The 24,889-nt window shown below is 38.1% G+C and overlaps 1 protein-coding gene across 1 annotated transcript in view; it reads right to left on the bottom strand.

The window, feature by feature from the left end:
• Positions 1–10,503: 10,503 nt before the first annotated feature.
• The window catches only part of RSPO2 (R-spondin 2), a 172,576-nt gene continuing 158,190 nt past the window's right edge, over positions 10,504–24,889 (bottom strand). Inside the window, exon 5 of the mRNA XM_019974109.2 lies at positions 10,504–12,412. Within this exon, the coding sequence (XP_019829668.2) occupies positions 12,297–12,412 (116 nt within the window). The 3' untranslated portion in view covers positions 10,504–12,296. The remainder of the gene's footprint in view (positions 12,413–24,889) is intronic.

Genomic DNA, 24,889 nt, shown 5'->3' with positions numbered 1-24,889 from the left:
ACTGTATAATCATAAGCGATTTGATTTAGGTCATACCTGAATGGTCTAATGGTTTTCCCTACTTTTTTCAATTTAAGTCTGAATTTGGCAATAAGGAGTTCATGGTCTGAGCCATAGTCAGCTCCTGGTCTTGGTTTTGCTGACTGTATAGAGCTTCTCCATCTTTGGCTGCAAAGAATACAATCAATCTGATTTCGGTGTTGACCATCTGGTGATGTCCATGTGTAGAGTCTTCTCTTGTGTTGTTAGAAGAGGGTGTTTGTTATGACCAGTGCATTTTCTTGGCAAAACTCTATTAGTCTTTGCCCTGCTTCATTCTGTATTCCAAGGCCAAATTTTCCTGTTACTCCAGGTGTTTCTTGACTTCCTACTTTTGCATTCCAGTCTCCTATAATGAAAAGGACATCTTTTTGGGGTGTTAGTTCTAAAAGGTCTTGTAGGTCTTCATAGAACCGTTCAACTTCAGCTTCTTCAGCATTACTGGTTGGGGCATAGACTTGGATCACTGTGATATTGAATGGTTTGCCTTGGAAACCAACAGAGATCATTCTGTCATTTTTGAGATTGCATCCAAGTACTGCATTTCAGACTCTTTTGTTGACCATGATGGCTACTCCATTTCTTCTGAGGGATTCCTGCCCACAGTAGTAGATATAATGGTCATCTGAGTTAAATTACATTCTAGTCCATTTCAGTTTGCTGATTCCTAGAATGTCAACATTCACTCTTGCCATCTCTTGTTTGACCACTTCCAATTTGCCTTGATTCATGGACCTGACATTCCAGGTTCCTATGCAATATTGCTCTTTACAGCATCGGACCTTGCTTCTATCACCAGTCACATCCACAGCTGGGTATTGTTTTTGCTTTGGCTCCATCCCTTCATTCTTTCTGGAGTTATTTCTCCACTGATCTCCAGTAGCATATTGGGCACCTACTGACCTGGGGAGTTTCTCTTTCAGTATCCTATCATTTTGCCTTTTTTTTTTTTTTTTTCAAACTACAGATTAAGAGAGTTTATTCAGTTAAAGAACTGCTTTAGTCTTGGCTGCTTTCAGTTAATAGGATAAGAGGGCTGGGAAATGAAGATGAACTTTTTAAATGGCCTGTAAAAAGACAGTGTTATATAATTACTAAGCAAAGAACCTCAAACTCAAGCTGTACTAAATATTCTAATTCTTATTGATAGATCTGAAAGTAAAGTATAACTGCAATTTGAATAACTGAAGTTTTAAAAGCCTGATATCTAGGTTTAACATTTTTTGTTGTTCTTTTTTTTTCAGTTTTTCATTTTAAATTTTATTTATTTATTTTTTTAAACTTTACAAAATTGTATTAGTTTTGCCAAATATCTAAATGAATCCGCCACAGGTATACCTGTGTTCCCCATCCTGAACCCTCCTCCCTCCTCCCTCCCCATACCATCCCTCTGGCTCGTCCCAGTGCACTAGCCCCAAGCATCCAGTATCGTGCATCAAACCTGGACTGGCAACTCGTTTCATACATGATATACATGTTTCAATGCCATTCTCCCAAATCTTCCCACCCTCTCCCTCTCCAACAGAGTCCATAAGACTGTTCTATACATCAGTGTCTCTTTCGCTGTCTCGTACACAGGGTTACTGTTACCATCTTTCTAAATTCCATATATGTGTGTTAGTATACTACTTCACTCTGTATAATAGGCTCCAGTTTCATCCATCTCATTAGAACTGATTCAAATGTATTCTTTTTAATGGCTGAGTAATACTCCATTGTGTATATGTACCATAGCTTTATTATCCATTCATCTGCCGATGGACATCTAGGTTGCTTACTGTTCATGGGGTTCTCAAGGCAAGAATACTGAAGTGGTTGGCAAACCACTTTAGTTACAGGTATACAATATAGTAATTCACATTTTAAAATTTATACTCATTTATATTATCAAATATTGGCTATATGTCCTATGTTGTGCAATCTATTCTTATAGATTATTTTACACATAATAGTTTTTACCTCTTAATCTCCTACCCTATTATGCCTCTCCCCTCTTCACTCTCCCAACTGTACCCAATGATTTGTTCTCTATATCTGTGAGTCGCTTCTTTATGTTCACTAGTTGTATTTTTTAGATTTAGCAAATTAGGGAAACTCAGCAGTGGCCTCAGGGCTGCAAAAGGTGAGTTTTCATTCCAATCCCAAAGAATAGCAATGCCAAAGAATGCTCAAACTACTGCACAATTGCACTCTTCTCACACGCTAGCAAAGTAATGCTCTAACTTGTCCAAGCCAGGCTTCAACAGTATGTGAACTGTGAACTTTCAGATGTTCAAGCTGGATTTAGCAAAGGCAGAGGAACCAAAGATCAAATTGCCAACATCTGCTGGATCATTGAAAAAGCAAGAGAGGTCCAGAAAAACTTCTGCTTTATTGACTATGCCAAAGCCTTTGACTGTGTAGATCACAACAAACTGGAAACTTCTTCAAGAGATAGGAATACCAGACCACCTGACCGGCCTCTTGAGAAATCTGTATGCAGGTCAGGAAGCAACAGTTAGAACCAGACATGGAACAACAGACTGGTTCCAAACATGGAAAGGAGTACGTCAAGGCTGTATATTCTCACCCTGCTTATTTAACTTACATGCAGAGTACATCATGAAAATGCTGGACTGGATGAAGCACAAGCTGGAATCAAGATTGCTGAGAGAAACATCAATAACCTCAGATATGCAATGACACCACCCTTATGGCAGAAAGTGAAGAAGAACTAAAGAGCCTCTTGATGAAAGTGAAAGAGGAGAGTGAAAATGTTGGCTTAAAACTCAACGTTCAGAAAACTAAGATCATGGCATCCAGTCCCATCACTTCATGGCAAATAGATGGGGAAACATTGGAAACACAGTGTCAGACTATTTTTGGGGGGCTCCAAAATCACTGCAGATGGTGACTGCATCCGTGAAATTAAAAGATGCTTATTCCTTGGAAAAAAAAAAGTTATGACCAACCTTGACAAAATATTAAAAAGCAGAGACATTACTTTGCCAACAAAGGTCCGTCTAGTCAAAGCTATGTTTTTTTCCAGTAGTCATATACGGACATGAGAGTTGGACTATAAAGAAAGCTGAGCACCAAAGAATTGATGCTTTTGAACTGTGGTGTTGGAGAAGATTCTTGAGAATCCCATGGACTGCAGGGAGATCCAGCCAGTCCATCCTAAAGGAAATCAGTCCTGAATGTTCACTGATGCTGAATATGACTGATGCTGAAGTTGAAACTCCAATACTTTGGCCACCTGATGCAAAGAACCAACTCATTTGAAAAGACCCTGATGCTGGGAAAGACTGAAGGCAGGAGGAGAAGGGGATGACAGAGGATGAGATGTTTGGCTGGCATCACCGACTCAATGGACATGAGTCTGAGTAAACTCTGGGAGGTGGTGATAGACAGGGAGGCCTAGCATGCTGCACTCCATGGGGTCACAGAGTCAGACACGACTGAGCAACTGAACTGAACTGATGAACATTGGGGTGGATGTATCTTTTCAAATGATAGTTTTCAAATATATACCCAGGAGTGGAGCTGGTGGGTCATATGGTAGTTCTATTTTTAGTTTGTTGAGGAACATCTATACTCTTTTTCACAGTAGCTGCACCAATTTACATTCCCACCAATAATGCATGAGGGTTCCCTTTTCTCCACATCCTCACCATCATTGTGTTCTTTTAGATGCCAGCCATTTTGACAGGTGTGAAGTGATAACTTATTATGCTTTTGATTTGCTTTTCCTTGATGATTAGTGACGTTAATCATCATGTGCTTGTTAGCTATCTGCATTTCTTCTTTTAAAAAAAAATGTCTATTCAGGTCTTCTGCCCATTTTACATCTTGAGATTTTTTTATGATGTGTTGTATGAGCTATTTATATATTTTGGCTATAAACCCTTTATTGGTCACTTAATTTGCAAATAGTTTCTCCCTTTTGGTAGGTTGTCTTTTCATTTTATCAATAATTTCCTTTGCTGTACAAAAGTTTTTAAGTTTAATTAGGCCTTGGACTGCAAGGAGATCCAACCAGTCCATTCTAAAGGAGATCAGCCCTGGGTGTTCTTTGGAAGGAATGATGCTAAAGCTGAAACTCCAGTACTTTGGCCACCTCATGCGAAAAGTTAACTCATTGGAAAAGACCCTGATGCTGGGAGGGATTGGGGGCAGGAGGAGAAGGGGATGACAGAGGATGAGATGGCTGGATGGCATCACCGACTCGATGGACATGAGTTTGAGTGAACTCCAGGAGTTGGTGATGGATAGGGAGGCCTGGCATGCTGTGGTTCATGGGGTCGCAAAGAGTTCAACATAACTGAGCGACTGAACTGAACTGAACTGAAGGTCCCATTTGTTTATTTTTGCTTTTATTTCCTTTAGGAAATTATCCTGAAGCTTTAGGAATCAGATACAAAAACATATTGCTACGATTTATGTCAAATAGTGTTTTGCCTGTGTTTTTCTCTAAAGGTTTTATGGTTTCTGGTCTTAAATTTAGGTCTTTAATTCATTCTGTGCTTATTTTTTGTATATGGTATTAGAGCATGTTCTAATTCCATTCTGCTACATGTAGCTGTCCATCTTTCCCAGCACCACTTGAAGATACTGTCTTTCCACCATGTATATTCTTGCCTGCCTTGTCCCAAATTGGCCAGAAGTCTGTGGGTTTATTTCTAGGCTCTCTATTCTATTCCATTTTTTTCTTTTTTTTTAATTTTTATTTTTTTAATTTATTTTAGTTGGAGGCTAATTACTTTACAATATTGTAGTGGTTTTTGCCATACATTGATATGAATTAGCCATGGGTTTACATGTGTTCTCCATCCTGAACCCCCCTCCCACCTCCCTCCCCATCCCATCCCTCTGGGTCATCCCAGTGCACCAGGCCTGAGCACCCTGTCTCATGCATCGAACCTGGACTGGTGATCTGTTTCATGTATGATAATATACATGTTTCAATGCTATTCTCTCAGATCATCCCACCCTCACCTTCTCCCACAGAATCCAAAAGACTGTTCTATACATCTGTGTCTGTTTTGCTGTCTCACACATAGGGTTATCGTTACCATCTTTCTAAATTCCATATATATGCGTTAGTATACTGTATTGGTGTTTTTCTTTCTGGCTTACTTCACTCTGTATAATAGGCTCCAGTTTCATCCATCGCATTAGAACTGATTCAAATGTATTCTTTTTAATGGCTGAGTAATAGTTCATTGTGTATATGTACCACAGCTTTCTTATCTATTCATCTGCTGATGGGCATCTAGGTTGCTTCCATGTCCTGGCTATTATAAACAGTGCTGTGATGAACATTGGGGTACACGTCTCTCTTTCAATTCCAGTTTCCTCGGTGTGTACGCCCAGCAGTGGGATTGCTGGGTCATATGGCAGTTCTATTCCCAGTTTTTTAAGGAATCTCCACAATGTTCTCCATAGTGGCTGTACTAGTTTGCATTCCCACCAACAGTGTAAGAGGGTTCCCTTTTCTCCACACGCTCTCCAGCATTTATTGTTCATAGATTTTTGGATAGCAGCCATTCTGACCTATGGTACCTTATTGTGGTTTTTATTTGCATTTCTCTGATAATGAGTGATGTTGAGCATCTTCTCATGTGTTTGTTAGCCATCTGTATGTCTTCTTTGGAGAAATGTCTATTTAATTCTTTGGCCCATATTTTGATTGGGTCATTTATTTTTCTGGAATCAAGCTTTAGGAATTGTATATTTTTATATTGTATATTTATATTGTAAAATTAACTGTATATTTTTGAGATTAATTTTTGTCAGTTGCTTTGTTTGCTATTGTTTTCTCCCATTCTGAAAGCTGTCTTTTCACTTTGCTTATAGTTTCCTTCATTGTGCAAAAGCTTTTAAGTTTAATTAGGTCCCATTTGTGTATTTTTGCTTTTATTTCCTTTACTCTGGGAGGTGGGTCATAGAGGATCCTGCTATGATTTATGTCTGAGAGTGTTTTGCCTATGTTTTCCTCTAGGAGTTTTATAGTTTCTGGTCTTATGTTTAGATCTTTAATCCATTTTGAGTTTATTTTGGTGTATGGTGTTAGAAAGTGTTCTAGTTTCATTCTTTTACAAGTGGTTGACCAGTTTTCCCAGCACCACTTGTTAAAGAGATGGTCTTTTCTCCATCGTATATTCTTGCCTCCTTTGTCAAAGATCAGGTGTCCATAGGTGCATAGATTTATCGCTGGACTTTCTATTTTGTTCCATTGATCTATATTTCTGTCTTAGTGCCAGTACCATACTGTCATGATGACTGTAGCTTTGTAGTACAGCCTGAAGTCAGGTAGGTTGATTCCTCCTGTTCCATTCTTCTTTCTCAAGATTGCTTTGGCTATTCGAGATTTTTTGTATTTCCATACAAATTGTGAAATTATTTGTTCTAGTTCTATGAAAAATACCATTGGTAGCTTGATAGGGATTGCATTGAATCTATAGATTGCTTTGGGTAGTATACTCATTTTCACTGTATTGATTCTTCCAATCCATGAACATGGCATATTTCTCCATCTATTTGTGTCCTCTTTGATTTCTTTCATCAGTGTTTTATAGTTTTCTATATATGTCTTTTGTTTCTTTAGGTCGATATATTCTTAAGTATTTTATTCTTTTCATTGCAATGGTGAGTGGAATTGTTTCCTTAATTTCTCTGTTTTCTCATTGTTAGTGTATAGGAATGCACGGGTTTTCTGTGTGTTAATTTTATATCCAGCAACTTTACTATATTCATTGATTAGCTCTAGTAATTTTCTTGTAGAGTCTTTAGGGTTTTCTATGTAGAGGATCATGTCATCTGCAAACAGTGAGAGTTTTACTTCTTCTTTTCCAATCTGGATTCCTTTTATTTCTTTTTCTGCTCTGATTGCTGTGGCCAAAACTTCCAAAACTATGTTGAATAGTTGTGGTGAGAGTGGGCACCCTTGTCTTGTTCCTGACTTTTGGAGAAATGCTTTCATTTTCTTTTCTTTTTTTTTTATTATTTTATTTTATTTTTAAACTTTACATAATTGTATTAGTTTTGCCAAATATCTAAATGAATCCACCACAGGTATGCATGTGTTCCCCATCCTGAACCCTCCTCCCTCCTCCCTCCCCATACCATCCCTCTGGCTCGTCCCAGTGCACTAGCCCCAAGCATCCAGTATCGTGCATCGAACCTGGACTGGCATCTCGTTTCATACATGATATTTTACATGTTTCAATGCCATTCTCCCAATGGCATTGAATCTTCCCACCCTCTCCCTCTCCCACAGAGTCCATAAGACTGTTCTATACATCAGTGTCTCTTTTGCTGTCTCGATCACAGGGTTATTGTTATCATCTTTCTAAATGCTTTCAATTTTTCACCATTGAGGGTAATGTTTGCTGTGGGTTTGTCATATATAGCTTTTATTATGTTGAGGTATGTTCCTTCTATTCATGCTTTCTGGAGAGTTTTTATCATAAATGGAAGTTAAATTTTGTCAAAGGCTTTTTCTGCATCTATTGAGATAATCATATGGTTTTTATTTTTCAATTTGTTAATGTGGTATATTACACTGATTGACTTGTGGATATTAAAGAATCCTTGCATTCCTGGGATAAAGCCCACTTGGTCATGATGTATAACCTTTTTAATATGTTGTTGGATTCTGTTTACTAGAATTTTGTTAAGGATTTTTGCATCTATGTTCATCAGTGATATTGGCCTGTAGTTTTCTTTTTTGGTGGTATCTTTGTCTGGTTTTGGTATTAGGGTGATGGTGGCCTCATAGAATGAGTGTGGAAGTTTACCTTCTTTTGCAATTTTCTGGAAGAGTTTGAGTAAGATAAGTGTTAGCTCTTCTCTAAATTTTTGGTAGAATTCAGCTGTGAAGCCGTCTGGTCCTGGGCTTTTGTTTGCTGAAAGATTTCTGATTACAATTTCAATGTCCGTGCTTGTGATGGGTCTGTTAAGATCTTCTGTTTCTTCCTGGTTCAGTTTTGGAAAGTTATACTTTTCTAAGAATTTGTCCATTTCTTCCAAGTTGTCCATTTTTTGGGCATATAGTTGCTGATAGTAGTCTCTTATGATCCTTTGTATTTCTGTGTTGTCTGTTGTGATTTCTCCATTTTCATTTCTAATTTTGTTGATTTGATTCTTCTCCCCCCCTCCTTTTTTTTAATGAGTCTGGCTAATGCTTTGTCAATTTTATTTTTCTCAAAGAACCAGCTTTTAGCTTTGTTGATTTTTGCTATGGTCTCTTTTGTTTCTTTTGCATTTATTTCTGCCCTAATTTTTAAGATTTTTTTCCTTCTACTTTCCCTGGGGTTCTTCATTTCTTCCTTTTCTAGTTGCTTTAGGTGTAGAGTTAGGTTATTTATTTGACTTTTTTCTTGTTTCTTGAGGTAAGCCTGTATTGCTATGAACCTTCCCCTTAGCACTGCTTTTATAGTGTCCCGTAGGTTTTGGGTTGTTGTGTTTTCATTTTCATTTGTTTCTATGCATATTCTGATTTCTTTTTTGATTTCTTCTATGATTTGTTGGTTATTCAGAAGCGTGTTGTTTAGCCTCCATATGTTGGAATTTTTAGTAGTTTTTTTTCCTGTAATTGAGATCTAATCTTACTGCATTGTGGTCAGAAAAGATGATTGGAATGATTTCAATTTTTTTGAATTTACCAAGGCTAGATTTATGGCCCAGGATGTGATCTACCCTGGAGAAGGTTCCGTGTGCACTTGAGAAAAGGTGAAATTCATTGTTTTGGGGTGAAATGTCCTATAGATATCAATTAGGTCTAGCTGGTCCATTATGTCATTTAAAATTTGTGTTTCCTTGTTAATTTTCTGTTTAGTTGATCTATCCATAGGTATGAGTGGGGTATTAAAGTCTCCCACTGTTATTGCGTTATTGTTAATTTCCCCTTTCATACTTGTTAGCATTTTCCTTACATATTGTGGTGCTATGTTGGGTGCATATATATTTATAATGATCCATGTGTCTGTTTTTGTGCCAGTACCGTACTGGATTTAATTAGTAGCTTTGTCGTATATAGTCTGAAGTCAGAATGGGATTCCTCCAGCTCTGTTCTTCTTTCTCAGGATTTTTTTGCCTATTTACAGTCTCTTGTGTGCCATGAAAATCTTAAAAATCGTCCTAGTTTTTGTAAAAAATACCATTGCTATTTTGATAGGGATTGGAAAGGAAGAAGTAAACTGTTACTCTTTGCAGATGACATAAGAGTATACATAGAAAAATCCCAAAGATGCCACCAAAAAACTATTAGAGCCCAAAGAATTCAATAAAGTTGCAGGATCCAAAATTAATGTACAGAAATATACTGCATTTTATACACTAACAATGAACTACCAGAAAGAGAAGTTAACCTCCAATTTAAAGTAAATTAAAAAACACAAAACAGAAGTTAAGTGAACAATCTCATTTACCATCACATCAAAAAGAATAAAATATAAAGGAATAAACCTACCCAAGGAGGCAAAGACCCATAATCAGAAAATTATAAGACACTGATGAAAGAAATTGAAGACAACATAAGCCGATGGAAAGGTAGTTTTCTTGGATTGAAAGAAAAATGGCCATACTACTGAAGGCAACCTACAATGCAGTGCAATCCCTATCAAAATACCACTCAAGCTTCTTAACTGAGAAAGTTGTAGTTCCGTATTTTACTTCTACAGATGCTAAGATACCTGAAAATACTAAGGAAAGCAGTTTCACATGTTCTATTTATATACACTGTATGAAGTATAGGAATGGTACAGCCACTTGTGGAAAACCACCAGATGTTCTTTGTATAATTACCCTGAAGCTGTGCACTACCCTGTAGTCAGTCAGTCTCTCTCTCTCTCTCATGAGTGCATGCACGCAGTTTGCTTATAACTAGAGGTTTAAAAATCAAGTAGCTTTAATCAATTCCTATAAAAGTTTGAGCAAAGAATATCCAGACATCAAAAATAGTTTGAAGGGAATGGATATTTTCATAAATATATTCTATTTTGTTGATAAGGAAGATAATTTGGGGAATAAATAGCCAAGGACACAGGTAATAAGAGTAGCAGGTAACTTGTGTATTGCTCAGTCTGCACCATGCTGTACTGACCATACCTTACACAGTTTACCTTAAGACACAACCTTACACAGTAGGTAATACCATTACCTCCTTTTTACAGACGACAAAACTGAGACCCAGGAGGACAGTTTGCTCCAGGTTACTTCAGAGTCCAAATGAGACCTCAGGCAGTGTGGCTTTAAAATGCCCACTCTTAATCACTCTGCATGCATGCCAAGTCTCTTCAGTCATGTCCAACTCCATTGCTGCAATGCAATTTATAGCTAAACTAATCTCCTTGATATACTTACAAACACAGGTTTTAAAAAGTTGCTTCTTTTTAAAGACCACTATTTGGGGCTACAGTTGCTAAAATATTGCTTTTCCCCCTAAATGTATCTCTAAAGAAAAGAATATCTCCACAAAAATAATTTTGAATTTTTTAATGCACAAAAAGAACATCCCAGAAACAGAACAAGTATTGATTTATTAACAATGAAGCACTATATAAAGAAGCCCCCTCCCCACTTAGTAAATAGGAATATAGTCTAAATAGATGTGAAAGGAGGTGAACACTTTAGGATTAAATGCAAACCCTAAAGTTGTATACAACATTCATATATGGCTTATCTCATAGCAATATTATTTTCATAATGATGTACATGACATTTATACTTATTGGTAAGATGCTTTTGACTCAAAAGTTAAACAAAAATGCAAAGAGGTAGTTTAGCCAATGCAAGGTGAGAAAAAAAGGCTTTTACCTTGCTTTGTTTTTTCCCTCAAAAAAATCTTCCACCATTCCTTTTGGTTCTAATTTTCTTCTGGATCATCCAAGAAGGTAATAATGCTTCTGGACGAAGCATCATTATCAAAACCCTCTAAGAACTGATACCCCCTAGTGGACAATGGTGTTTTTGGAAACCACTACTCTGAAAGTCACCTGGGAAGTCTCCACAGGGTTCCTCTCTCAGTCTTGAATCAGAAATTCTGGCTTAAAGGGGCCCTGTTAAGATCTGACCAGTAATTATAGGAATTCATCGTGTTTTCTCCTCCAATTCCATGCATGGTCTCATGAGGTGGTCACTTCTACACGGACCCAAGAATATTGGTAGGTGCTCTGTCATTGCAAGTCAGGAACTGCTTTAAATAAAAACTATACATATTGAAGTCTGAAAGTAAAAATTTGAAAAATTCTCTAGCTGGCCTGTGAAACTGCATAAGTAGTAGTATAAGTACTGCATGTACTTGCTCATGGAGTTGTGTTTCATAAAGTCATCACATCTTAGACTCAAAGGCAGTTTTTGGCTTCTGACCTCCAGATGCCTCATGCTTTAGCTATGGTGAGGAGTGGGGAAGGTCTATTGATATTCAAATTCTCTGACAAGGGTCATTTGATCCTATGTACAAACTAGCTTATCCTATCTTTACAATGAGAAATAAGCCCACAAAGAGAAGTTTCAAGGGGCAGCAAAACATTCATCAATTCGCAAAACTAGAACAGTCATTTACGGGACGATGGTTAGGAACCACTAGAAACGGGAGACATAACATTAATTGGGTATGACTTGTTACACAGAAAAAAGCATAAATATACAGTAAATAAGAGGTTTATATGCAGCCCCAGCAGGGTATGTACACATCCGAGCTGCTGTGAAACTGAGCAGGAATTTCTGCCGCTAAGAGCAGTCTCTGGACACAACAGTTGGAAGGTAACAGATGCCGAGAACAACGTGTGGTAACACTAGGCAGATATCCACATACACTGATCCTTGAAAATACACAGCGTGGGAAACACAGGTCACAAGTGAAACAGCACTTTGCCTGCCAAGGGTCGTCCTTCCATAAATATGCACAAGTCAGTTCTCCAGTTGGGGGGTGGGGGGTCGCAGCCTTGCGCCTCCGGGCGGGCAGCCCCTCCGCCTCGGGGCACACAGGGAACCCAGTCACATGCTCTGCACTCACTCCTGCTGCCTTGGCTGCAGGTTGCAATCGCCCACCTTCACAGTCTCCCGATGCAAATCAAAGCATAAATAACACAGAGCCCACGCTTGTGGCTCCTCCTTTCACAAGGTTACTGGGAACAGCTACTGGTCAGAGCAGCACAAATGCCACCATGTCCGGGAGTGTGGAGAGTAGCTGTGTGCACTTTTGCAAAAAACACCACCCCCTGCCCTCCACCCAAAACAAAACAAAACCTCCACCCTCCGTGTCTTTTATTTTACTGGTTAGCTCTGTCTGTAGCTAGGAAGACGCTGTGTTGCTCCTGGGCTCTTTCTATCAGCTTCCTCTTCTTTTTCTTGTTTTTTTTCTCCTTTGCTTTTGGAGTTCTCTTCCCTACAATAACCGGAAGAGAAAGAAATGAAGACATGTCAGAAAAGGCTCTTGCTCTCGGAAAGAAAACACAAAACATTAAGAGTTTTACACAAAGCCCATCTGGAAAACATCACCTATGGAAAAAGCAGCCTCAAAGAGAAAATTGTTCACATTAATTTTGACGGAATAATAATAATTTACTAAATTGGATATGCTGTCTCAGAGACTGATCTTCCTGTTACAGGGAACTGGCATATTTAAAAACCTCCCAGCGGCCTGATCAGTCTTGCAAATATCATTCTGCCACAAAAATTCCATTTATCCCCTCCTCCTTTTAACAATGCTGCCCTGTACTAGACATCTTTACATATTTCTACTGCTCCACATGTCAGTGGGTCAAAAGAAAATAAGCATTTATCTACAGTAAATATACCAGAAGTTTCAAACGCCCCTCTCCCTGCCCCAAGGGAGAAAAAAATGTCTAGCTTTTAACATTATTCCCTCAGTGTTCTCCAAAGGCCAATATTTGAAATGACATATGTGGAATACCTCTTTATTTTCTATAAAAATTCATGAGGACATCATTTATTATGTGGTTTATGGCTTTTTATATAAATCCTCCTAACCAAGGTATTCTTACTGAGAGCAAGAAAAATGCTTGTTTCTGAGGAACTAGCAGGGGTGTGTCTTACTACCAAAAAACAATCACACCCCGTTATTCCTGTTTCTCCTCTTCACCTTAGCCACTAGGAAGCCCAGACCACAGCTAAATAGTTGAAGTTTTCCTCCATCAGGAGTTTGAGGATGCAGTTTTCCCTTGGTCTCTACTGTATTTGACTTCTTCCACTTTGTGGTTACCATTTCCAGTCTTTATAAGGTCTCAACATTTCTTTGCAAGTATGTCTACATAGAACTGTGAGAAAAAAGAATAAGGAACATAGATGTTTGCTTTAGGTCCTTTGCCCTCTTTGGGTTCTAAGCACATAGGAATCATGGGACTTTTAGAACAGGAAAGAGCTTGAAAGTTCATCTGCACTTGTAGTTTGGTACTGTACACCTTCAGTACAGGAAGGTTCTTCCTCACAGAGTGAAAAGAATCCTCCTGTCAGCTCTTTTTCCTCTTCTACCTGTCCCTACTTCCGATTTTATCATGTAGTTGCACAAAACATAAGCTTCTCTTCCTGTGAGGTATAGCTATTCGGTACCACAAATAGAACATTCCATTCTAATCCATGATCTCCATCCTTCCTACATCTAAGAAATCCAATATTCCTGAGATCCTTTTATTACATAGACATAGCTGGTCAGCTTTTCAATCCAGACAGTGGAGAAGGTGGCTGATGACATGACATGGAAAATAAACAGACCAGAGGTTAGGATGATAGATACGTGCTGTAGGAAACTAGAGTCCTCCAAGATTAAAGGAGGTCATGGGACTTTTAAGTGAGGAAGGTGGTTCTCATTTCTCCTCTTTCTGATCAGAAATGGTCTGTTTTGTTTGAGAATGAAAAATAGTCTCACTCATGAGATGCTGGCACCTGGTAGGCACATAGTTGGTATTCAATAAGTACAACTTTGCTGAGTTAAACTTTTTATCACGAGAACAAAGATAGGATGCTATGGTAAAATAGTAAGAGTATAAGGGTACCCTCGTATTAAATTATAAATGTCCTTGAAGTTAACTTCTGGTTCTCATTAAATTCTGGCATTAATGTTATAATGGCATTTTGTCATCTTTAAATGTAGTTAATCCTACCCAATGAAACTTTAGTGGAAGGCTTCATTAATCAAAGAAACTGTAAAGTTACAACTATTTAGTAACACTGTATCTAATGAAGAGACACACCTAATGAGGGCAGAGAAATACTTAACATAAAATAGCATATTTTAAAAGACGCTCCACTTATAAAGTTTTATGAAGGTTTTCTTAGTTCTATGTTCTCTCTCTAAAATATTTTGTTAAAAAAAATTCACTGCTGACTACCATTTAAAAATTCAGTCCATTTCTGTTTCATTTATTTAAAGGCTGGAATTTCTTTTAGAATCAAAACAAAATTAAATGAAAAAATATTTATGCAAACATTCCTAGATTTTAAAATTTGTTAAGATATATGCTGAATATACATTAAAGAAAACTTCACAATCACCATTTCAATTCTTCATATAAATTATGTAGTTGAATGATAAATGTTCCCTACTTTCACTAACAGCGAATCCACGCTTAATGACTGAAAAGAGAAGGTTAGTTTCATGTCACTTACCTAATGTATTATTGTGATGTAACTGTAAGTGCCAAGTGGTTTTTGTGTTTGCTGGCTGATGGAACGCTGTGTGGTAGGAAAGTTATTCAGTATCTGCATAAGGCAGTTCATATTGTGGCAGAAAATTCAGAAATGCTTCTGAACACTTAGTTTTTATGATTGTATGATTATCCCACTGGTAATAAGTTATATGGTACTGGTTCCAACTAGAGATGTTTTGGGAGATTTTATTACAACCCTAAAATTTGCCTTAGATCTCTCTCTTAAATGACATCTCTGTGCTATTGGTTCATTGCTTGGTTTTGTTTTTGGTCAGCCCTATTTCTCATGTCAGAGAAGGCAATGGCACCCAACTCCAGTACTCTTGCCTGGAAAATCCCATGGATGGAGGAGCCTGGTGGGCTGCAGTCCATGGGGTTGCTAAAGTCAGACATGACTGAGCGACTTCACTTTCACGCACTGGAGAAGGAAATGGCAACACACTCCAGTGTTCTTGCCTGGAGAATCCCAGGGACGGGAGAGCCTGGTGGCTACCGTCTATGGGGTTGCACAGAGTCGGACACGAATGAAGTGACTTAGCAGTAGCATCATTTCTCATGTAGGATATATTGCAAACGCCAAAGGCTTAAAGCTGGTTAGCCAAGATTTGACCATGCTGCTGCTGTTAAGTAGCTTCAGTCGTGTCCGACTCTGTGCGACCTCCATAGACAGCAGCCTACCCGGCTCCCCTGTCCCTGGGATTCTCCAGGCAAGAACACTGGAGTGGGTTGCCATTTCCTTCTCCAGTGCATGAAAGTGAAAAGTGAAAGTGAAGTTGCTCAGTCATGTCTGACTCTTAGTGACCCCATGGACTGCAGCCTACCAGGCTCCTCCGCCCATGGGATTTTCCAGGCAAGAGTACTGGAGTGGGGTGCCATTGCCTTCTCCAGATTTGACCATGGACAGTACTAAATGAACTGAAAACATTTTATGGTCCATAGTAGGTTGTTTTGACTTTAAGCCAACTCTGAGTAATAAACTATTAAAACATAACCTACCATAAAGTATGAAAGGGGTCTTGCACACATTTTCTGAACTCTACTAAGACTTTCAGATATAAAGAATTGGGAAGATTAAACCTAATAAAATATATATATTTGAAGGTAAGTTATATTGGACACGTGAGCTTCTTAATTCATTTCCACTTAAGTTCACAGTCAACATCTGTGACTATGAAATTAGACTCAGAGAATGACTTCTGTACCTTCAGATTATTTCACATTACCAAGCACTTTCACCCTGAGCATTTAAGGGCAAATATGATGCCAGTCACCCAAAGAGTAACTCAACTCATGAACCTAACTTTCTTAGTTCACAAGAGAAAATGTTCTGCCCAAGATGAGCAGAAAAGGTTTGAGTTTTATGAGGAGATTGTCAGTCTTCAGGTATGTTCAACTCCAGTGAAAAATTCTACATATCCTGGGTACTTGAGAGTGGCCTTAAGTCACTATTAGAAGAATCTCTTCAAGATCAGGCAGAATTTGATCTACAGAGCAAATATTAACAGCCCTGTTATATAAATGCAAGAAGATGACTGGCCCAGATATTACAATTTTTAAGGAAAACATTGCATTTCATAGAGAAAGGCCCCTCTTAGAGGAAAGAAACCCAGTAGGTAGGCAGTCTTGTAACTGAGTTGTCTAGTAACACATTATGGCTGTGACTTTCAGTTTCTACATTTATAAAATGAAGATACTACAATCATCTTTCCCCTCGAAGCTTATGAGGCATTATGTAAAAAGGTGTTCCTAGGATGAAAAGATGTGTAAAATACCACGAGCGAGACATGATTATCATCAAAATGAACAAAGTTAGAATGATGCTATCAAAGCTACACTAACCAACATAATGACACTGACTTGCACACATGTGGAAATGGTCCAACAGGATAACCTATCAACTCTTCTACAGAAAAAAGTGAACAGTCCCTTATGGAAATACTCGTAACATCTAGCTGTAGATTGCTGCTATTAGAATCAGAAATAGGATAGATTATTTTGAACCAAGGTATCAGTCAGAATCACAAATTACATGAAGCTGTGAAAATACCAGCTCCACTGCCAATCAAACATGAATTTCATTCTTTCATAAGCTCCCTAATTCAAGGAAGGTCTTCAAATGATTTTTCCTCTTACTAGATTTAGCTAAGAGTCTTTTCATCATTGGAACAATGGTTCTTGTACATACATCATAACATACAAAGGCTGTCTAGGGTTTGCATCTTGATTACTAAGTGCTTTGAGAAAGATTTCCTTATGGTAAATACAATACAAAAAAATTGAAAAATAAATTCAGTAGCTGTGACTATGGAAAAAGATAAAAGCTTCTCTCTGTAGACACACATGTACACACACAACAGGGCAAAGTAAGCCACATCATGCAAATGAAATTGACCATAATTACCCTTGTTATAGCCACAACTATGATGAAGAGGCTAATCACCTGAAACCAGTACCAATTTTTACTAAATTTTAATGATAAGTCTGTGATGTTGACTGGAACCTGGGCTTCACTGTATTTATGAAATTCACTATGGGGACTTGGGAGTCACCTCCAGTGATCCTTCAAAGCAGCTGAAACTGAGGACTAGAAGTCTATAACTACTGACTCAATGAATCTTAGACTTCAGATGGGGTGCTGGATGCATAACATAAGGTTGCTTCAACATCTAAAGCCACAAGGACTGAGATATAGACAACAAACAGAAACTGGGTTATTTCTCCTTTTTTGTATGAGCAACTTTAGTTTGCCCAATAGCAAACTAAAGAAACTGAGATTTATTTATTTAAGAGTGATTGATAATTCTCTGGAAAAGTGCCAGCTGCTTCCTGAAATACTTTGAAAGCTAAAAATAAACAGACAAAAGACAAATATAATTCATAAAGGAAGTAAAATAGCTATTAAGTATATTTCAAGAATCAAATCTCATAATTAAAACCTCCAACTAGGATGAGTTGTCACCGGAAAAATTCTTAAAATATGTAAAAGCTAGTGAGACTGTGATAAGATAGGCATCAGGATGCATTATGAGAATATAAAATTGATACAGCCTTTTTGAAAAGCCATCTGGCAATGTGTCAAAAACATTAAAAATATTCTTAACTTTTGACTTAGATCTAGAAATCTATCTTAGGAAAGTGACCTAAAGTTGGACACTTAAGATATTTACACGTAAGAGATGTTTACTATTATTCTAGAAAAATTGCAAATTACCTAAATGTCCTACTATAATTTTTCATGACTTCTTTTTTTATGATTACAGAAATAATAGTTTGTTTTCAGCTATGAATTGAAGTTTTTTGTATTTTAAGGCCATGACAAATTTATTCCTAGGAGTACTACTATAACTTGTCCCTAAAACTTATCATAATGAGTACAAGGAAAAGCTGTCATTCAAAAGCATTCATACTGTGGTGGTAAGCATGTTCCTCAGTAGGGGCATCAGTCACAAAAGTATCTAAGCTGTGAAATCTTAAGAACTACTACCTAAATATTTTAGACATTAAGCTCACAAAGCTTCTTTTATCTAGAAAGGAGTCCAAAGAGGCAAATATGATGAACATGACCGGGACCTACCCCTCTATATTCTACACAGCCCAAGATAAAAATCTTACCACTGTTCACAATGGTTCAGAACAACATAGTGATGGTTATGTATTTACATCATCTGGAAAGCCAGAGAGAGTGAGCTAGAATGAGTAAAGGAGATGAGTCTATTTGGTTCCTTGATAACAGTAGTACAAAGTTCATTAATTGTATTTTTATCTGGTTTTTCAAAAATATAGTTAAATAAAATAAAATTTTAAAAAATAAATAAAATTCAGTGAATTCACTAAAGAAAAAAAAATAAACATTTCACAGAGAGACTGTTGTCTTTTTACAGGACTGGCAAATTGTTCAATAGTTGTTTGATGACTGTGATCAAATTTTCTTTGAGAAAATTTTAGGGACAATCCAATAAACGTCATGGTGTTGAAAAATAACCAGCCACCTACTAAGGAAACTTCACTAGACATCTTGAATTTCAAGTCATAATTTGAAACTTCCAAGTAGTCAGTCAGTCTTTTCATCTTTACGTAAAAAAAAAAAAAAAAAAAGAGCATGTGCTTTTAAAAATATACACACAATCTGGAGATAACTTACTAGTTATCTTGTTCATATTATAAGGCCATTGGTGGAGAGTGACAACCATCCAAAGTAAAGAATAACCAAGAAAATGGGTTTCTCTGAACATATAACATGAAAATGATTCAGAATTCAGAATACGTACTACCTATGCAGATTTATACTAACTTGTAAGCACTAATTCAATAAACCAATTCTGTGTATGTGTAGAATTTTACTGTTCTTTGTTGCAAAAAGACAATTACAAAATGGCTTCCTTTCTCTTTGAGGCCTCTCTACTCTTCTCAGAGACAATTTAGTAGGCATGAGGTCTGCTGCCTATTTCGCTGAAAGGGAAGTCCCATTTAGTTTAAAAGTCTTATTTCATTGTTCAAACTGATGAGCGTAGAAGAGAAAAAGTAATCCTGAGGATGACCTAAACCTTTATGAATTAAGTGTATTACCACTACGATGTCCTGCACGTGGTGTTTCAAAATTTCCTCAGTGAGTAGCTCTGGATAAAATTATTGTGCTTCAGGTATAGGACACAACTTCTATGCCTGAGTCCTTATCAACTCATGTGAAGCAATCAAGATTACAGAAAAGTAACTTGAATAATATCTGAGTTTGTTCCATATAATATTGATCACTCCAGTTGATTTAAGTTCTTTGATATCTGGTACCTCAAACAGAAAAGGAAAATCAATTTAGACCAAGTTCCACAGAGTTTAAGATGAGTAAGAATAAACAGAGAGGTGGCTTCAAAAATATCTCAAGTTGTTTTCATAACTACTTTAGATTCACTGTAAGGACAAAGAGTTTCGGGGTAGTGAAGCCTGAAATATCCTGTCCAGAATTTCATTTGTGTGAAAAAACAAATATATAACTCTACCACAAGGGGGCAATAATTCACTTTTACTGTAAGAGTATCTCTGGTTTAAAATATATATACAGGGGAGTTTTTAGGCTCTCACTTCTTAAATACTTTCTTTTAACCGCAACTGAAGGTCTTTTTTTTCCTTTTTTTTTTTTGGCTGGCAATGGTAAGCTCTGTAGTGGACTAAAGAATACATAGCAAGATCCAAATGCAGGGTGAGGAAAAATATAGTAATTACATTTCTATTAAAAAGATGTTTGAAGGTAAGGAGGCGAAGAAGAAAGAAAACAAGATGAAATCTGCTGAAATTATGCAAGCATGTATTTAGGAGGAAAAAATATTATTCATAAACTCAGGTTTCCATTTTCTTATGAGGAAAGTTACCATAAACTACCTGCAAACACCAGGTCTTTTCCTCTCACATCTCTTTATCTACGAGAATGGAACTGTAAATCTAAAAATGATCTTCATTAACTTCTGGTCCAGGAAATGCATGGAGATTTAATGTCAAGTACAAGAGCTGATCACTAGGTGATGATTCCTAACCAAGGCTTCTGCTGGCGTTGGCTTCCCAACCTCAGTCAGTGGGCTGTGTTCAAAACAGTGGAGAGACAGCAAGTATGCCTGACATCACTACCCTCTGCTCTAGTCCAGCTCTGCTAAATGCTTTAGAAATGAAGCAGGCCAGGCACACAAAAACTCAAGTGACCTATCCAAGTTCCTACAGCTAATCAGCAGCAGAACTGGATTTGGAACCAGCTTTCAGTATTTCTCTCTCAATTCTACAGCTTTAAAAGTCCCTGGATAAGAACACAGCAATAGTTACTTTTCAAAAGACAGAAAAGCGTTAGACAACAACTAATATTGCTCTGACAGACTTCTAGGAGGAAAGTCCATGACCTCATCATAACTGAAAACCCTTTATGAACTGTTAAGTACAGCATACATGATAGCTTATCTGTAACCTAGACTTTCTGTAAATATACACTGCATAGATTTATTGCTTATTCTTTTCCATACCTTTTATCAAGATGCAACCTATGAAATTTCTTGAGGGGGTAAGTGGATTGGTGAACATTTCTGCTCTAGACTACGCACTTTAAGCACTTCATGCACATTCTCATGTCATTGAACATCATCGAAAAATGTAAGAACCAAACCATTCTGCTAGGATGTACAACCACGCACCCTAAGTTTACTCAAAATAAGTAAAATTTGCAGAAAACCATCATGCTCATTTGCCACTCTTAAATTAAGTCAGAAAAACATCAACTTCTGCAGAGAAAATGATACTGATTTCACTTGATTAGGAGTGATGGGATAAGCAGAGAAGAATTTCAAGTTGCTCCAAAGCTGACTTCATACTGTAAGGGAAGGTACCTTTTAAGATAATTCTATTTGAATAAGATGATTTAATCCCTTTGTCTTGATCTTCAATCGATAGCCATTAGGTAAATGAAAAAAGAAGTCCAAGAAATGATATTTAGGACTATCATCATATGGCAAGCATTTATTTAATTTGGATTCAACACAATTTGGAACTTGAAGACATACCTACAAGTAAAAAGAACGTAAGTAATGGTTTCTGTATGGTAGCCACATCAGAGCGTCTAGCCTATGGCACACCTAGGTGTCAGGCCCGACATGAGGACAGTCAACATGGGGTGACATGAGGGGATGGGCGCTCCAGCCTCCATAAATGTGCCCCCTCCCCTGTGCCCTTGTAGAACTTTCAACGTCCCTCCCTAAAATATTTGCCACCTTTTGTTGCAATTTTATGTGTGCTTGTATTTCATGGCTACTAGTTTGTGAATAAGTACAAATAGCCACAATTTAATGCCAATATGTGTCACAGAGTACTGGTTAGAGACTTTCTAAAAATCAAGTTACAGATATTCACTCAAAGAGATCTCAACTGATATGGTAAGTTAGAGCAAAGACTTTAACACCGAATATGGTCAGGAGCCAAAACCATAGGGTCTCTGTCGTCCATCATCAAGTGAACTCTCTTGCTTTTCCTGGGCTCCACAGGGCTTTTGCCCTCAACTACAGCTTACACATGAACTATGAAGAGACCTCTGGCCCTGAAAAAAATCCCATGACCTTTTAGCTCACCTCCCCCTTACAACAGCCTCAATCTCTTTTGCCTGAATTGCATACTCCCAAGGGAAGAATTCAGTGTGCCTTGCTCCCCGCTGAGCTAAAACACACAGTCATGGATGCCTGGCCAGTCCACAGATAGGTCATTGCCAGGTCCAGCCTGGAGTGGCAGGGGAGTCCCATGACACTGGATGGGCCAGGCGTCTAGGACACATGGTTAAGGACATGGGTTTGGGGGTCAGGTAGTCATAGATTCAAACCAGAGCTCTGCCTCTCCAAAGCTAGTGATCTTGGATCAACTGATCAACTTTTTCTAAGGCTTAGTTTTCTCTTTTCTAAACTGATAATATCAATCATATCCACCTTGACATTGCTGTAGGGGTAAAGAAAATGTCAAGTTTCAGATACTCTACCTGGCAGTACATGATAAATCACTTCTAGCACCAGATGAGGTGCCTCACGTGTATTTTCTAATCCTTATGACAGCCTGCAAGGTAGGCATTATTTTCACTTTGCAGATGAGGAATGTCAATAACAGATATGCAGATATGCAGATGACACTTAGATATGAGACTCCAGTACTTTGGCCACCTCATGCGAAGAGTTGACTCATTGGAAAAGACTCTGATGCTAGGAGGGATTAGGGGTATGAGGAAAAGGGGACGACAGAGGATGAGATGGCTGGATGGCATCACCGACTTGATGGACGTGATTTTGAGTGAACTCCAGGAGTTGGTGATGGACAGGGAGGCCTGGCGTGCTGCAATTCATGGGGTTGCAAAGAGTCAGACATGACTGAGCGACTTAACTGAACTGATGAGGAAATAGGTTTAGAGAAGTTAAGTAAATAGCTCAGAATCACACAGCTCGGCAGTGAGTCAAACCAACATCTGGCAGATTCTAAAACCTGTACTCTCTCCATTATACTCTTTGGATCCCTTGTGCCCAGCAAAATGTCTTTGATCTCATAATCATTTAAATGGCTGCTGAACAAACAAATTAATCAGTAAATACTAGACTGAAGAAAGGCATCAACCTCCCCACCCAGTCCCCCCACACATCAGGGTGCTTGTGGGCTGTATTAGCTCCCCAGTGGACCTGGCCTACAACCTCCATTTCTCATATTAATTATTCTCTGGGGTTAAAGGCCTTCAAAGTTTCCTGGGGTCAAGCAACACATTTAGCATTTTGAACTCAGTATCAACATTGCGCCCGTGGTAAAACTCAAGGGAAGACGACACAGGGATGTTTCTTTTTCAGCTGAGAGTTCCAAAAGCTAGATCATGAGCCAGAGACAGTAGAATCCTCCAGGGAGGTGTTTTCCTTTTTTTTTTTTTTTTTAGTGTAGGTTCCCTAACCATACACTCACTTCTGAATGAAACATTCAGGAGGGAAAATCCAGAATTTTTGGCTAAGCTTCAGACATGATTCAGTGCAAAATCAAGATTATATACAAGTCTAGAACATAAAGCTATGCTGAAAAGGGTGTGGGCAGTAGAGAGAAAGAGCTTTGGAACAGCAGAGAGAAAGGAGAGCTAGTGTGTGGGTGCTCAGTTGCATCAGTCATGTCCGACTCTGCGACCCCATGGACTGTAGCCCACCAGGGTCCTCTGTTCATGGGATTCTCCAGGCAAGAATCCTAGAATGGGTTGCCCTTTCCTCCTCCAGGGGATCTTCCTGACCCAGAAATCAAACCCCTATTCTGCAGGTGAATTCTTTACCACTGAGCCACCAGGAAAGGCCCAAGGAGCGCTAAACATCCCTGTAAAATAAATGGCATCCTCCTTCCAACTCAGCTGAGACGTCACTTCCAAGTTATGAAATGAGGCAAACCTCTTTGTGCCTGGACTCCCCTCCCAAGGTTCTGCTTGTGGTGATGCCCAAAGAAAGCAGCAGAGATCAAGCTACCCATGTTGGAAGGCATGCACACACCATATCTTTTCATTCAAGCTGAGTTATTCATGCTGTAGGTCACTCGGGTTACAGCAGGTTCATTTCTCCTGTGATTATATCCCACAAACTTGCTTCACTCTATAGAATCTATCAATTCACTCAATATATTCTGTTTTGAAAGACAATCTATTTGGTTTGCCAAAATTCTAGAGTTGGACCAAAAAAAGAAAAAAATTCTAGTTGAAAAAAATTAAACCTATGATCAACTTTGGAGCTTCTGCCTTACTTGGGTACAGATTTGGCACTTTAAACAAGAGTACCCCTCATACCTGGTGACGCAAAGACTAGGGGTCTTAAAATGTTACTGGCTGTATCACAGAAAGGAGGAGACATATTACAAATCTTTTTCCTTCTTTCAGAAAGATACTATGAGTTTCCTTCATGTTATTAAATCATCACCACGATGCTCTGTTAGCTGTGTGCCAGGACAAAGTGTTTTATATACGTTATCTCATTTCATACTAAAAATATTCCTATGAAATAGATATTCTCTTTGGTCTGACTTTGCAGAAGGAGATCCAGAGGGTCAGAGAGGTAAGGTGACCTCAGGTGACACAGCCAGTAAGTAGGAGAGTTTGGATTTGAACTCAGTCTGGTCCCAAAGCTTACCCTCTTATTATCCCTTATGCTATACTTTCTCTCATCACCTTTGTGGTATAATAACTGTGATCCCCTTAGGGGGAAGCAAATAAGATGGAGTCAGTATTACACTCCTCCCTTTAATCATAAACTCCCACAAATCCTACGATTAGGTCATTCGATTAAACAGTTGAACCATTAAATTCCTAAGATGAGGGCGGGGACTATCACTGGTTTGTTACAAGACCAAGATGATCAAGGGCATATTTTCTTTGTTATTCTTACAAGATAAGGAAAGTAAAAAAACACTTGCCAAAATATATAGTCTCTACAAGTAAAGATCAGACAAATGTTTTGGTCACTGTGAATCTATGTCAACCACCAGAGTAGCAGCAATGGATTTCAATTAGAAGAAAAATACTTTTCAAGGTACTCTAAATAACATTTCACACAATTAATGATGATTAATTAAATCTAAATAGCATGTTCCACACAATTAATGATTAGAGACATCACATTTCTAAGGTTGTAAAAAGTCTGTACCTTTTCCTGGGTTATCTTGAACCCTGGTATCTTTGTGATTCA

The sequence above is a fragment of the Bos indicus genome, chromosome 14, assembly GCF_029378745.1.
Source record: "Bos indicus isolate NIAB-ARS_2022 breed Sahiwal x Tharparkar chromosome 14, NIAB-ARS_B.indTharparkar_mat_pri_1.0, whole genome shotgun sequence".
Taxonomy (NCBI): domain Eukaryota; kingdom Metazoa; phylum Chordata; class Mammalia; order Artiodactyla; family Bovidae; genus Bos; species Bos indicus.
This window is presented reverse-complemented; position numbering and strand designations above follow the sequence as displayed.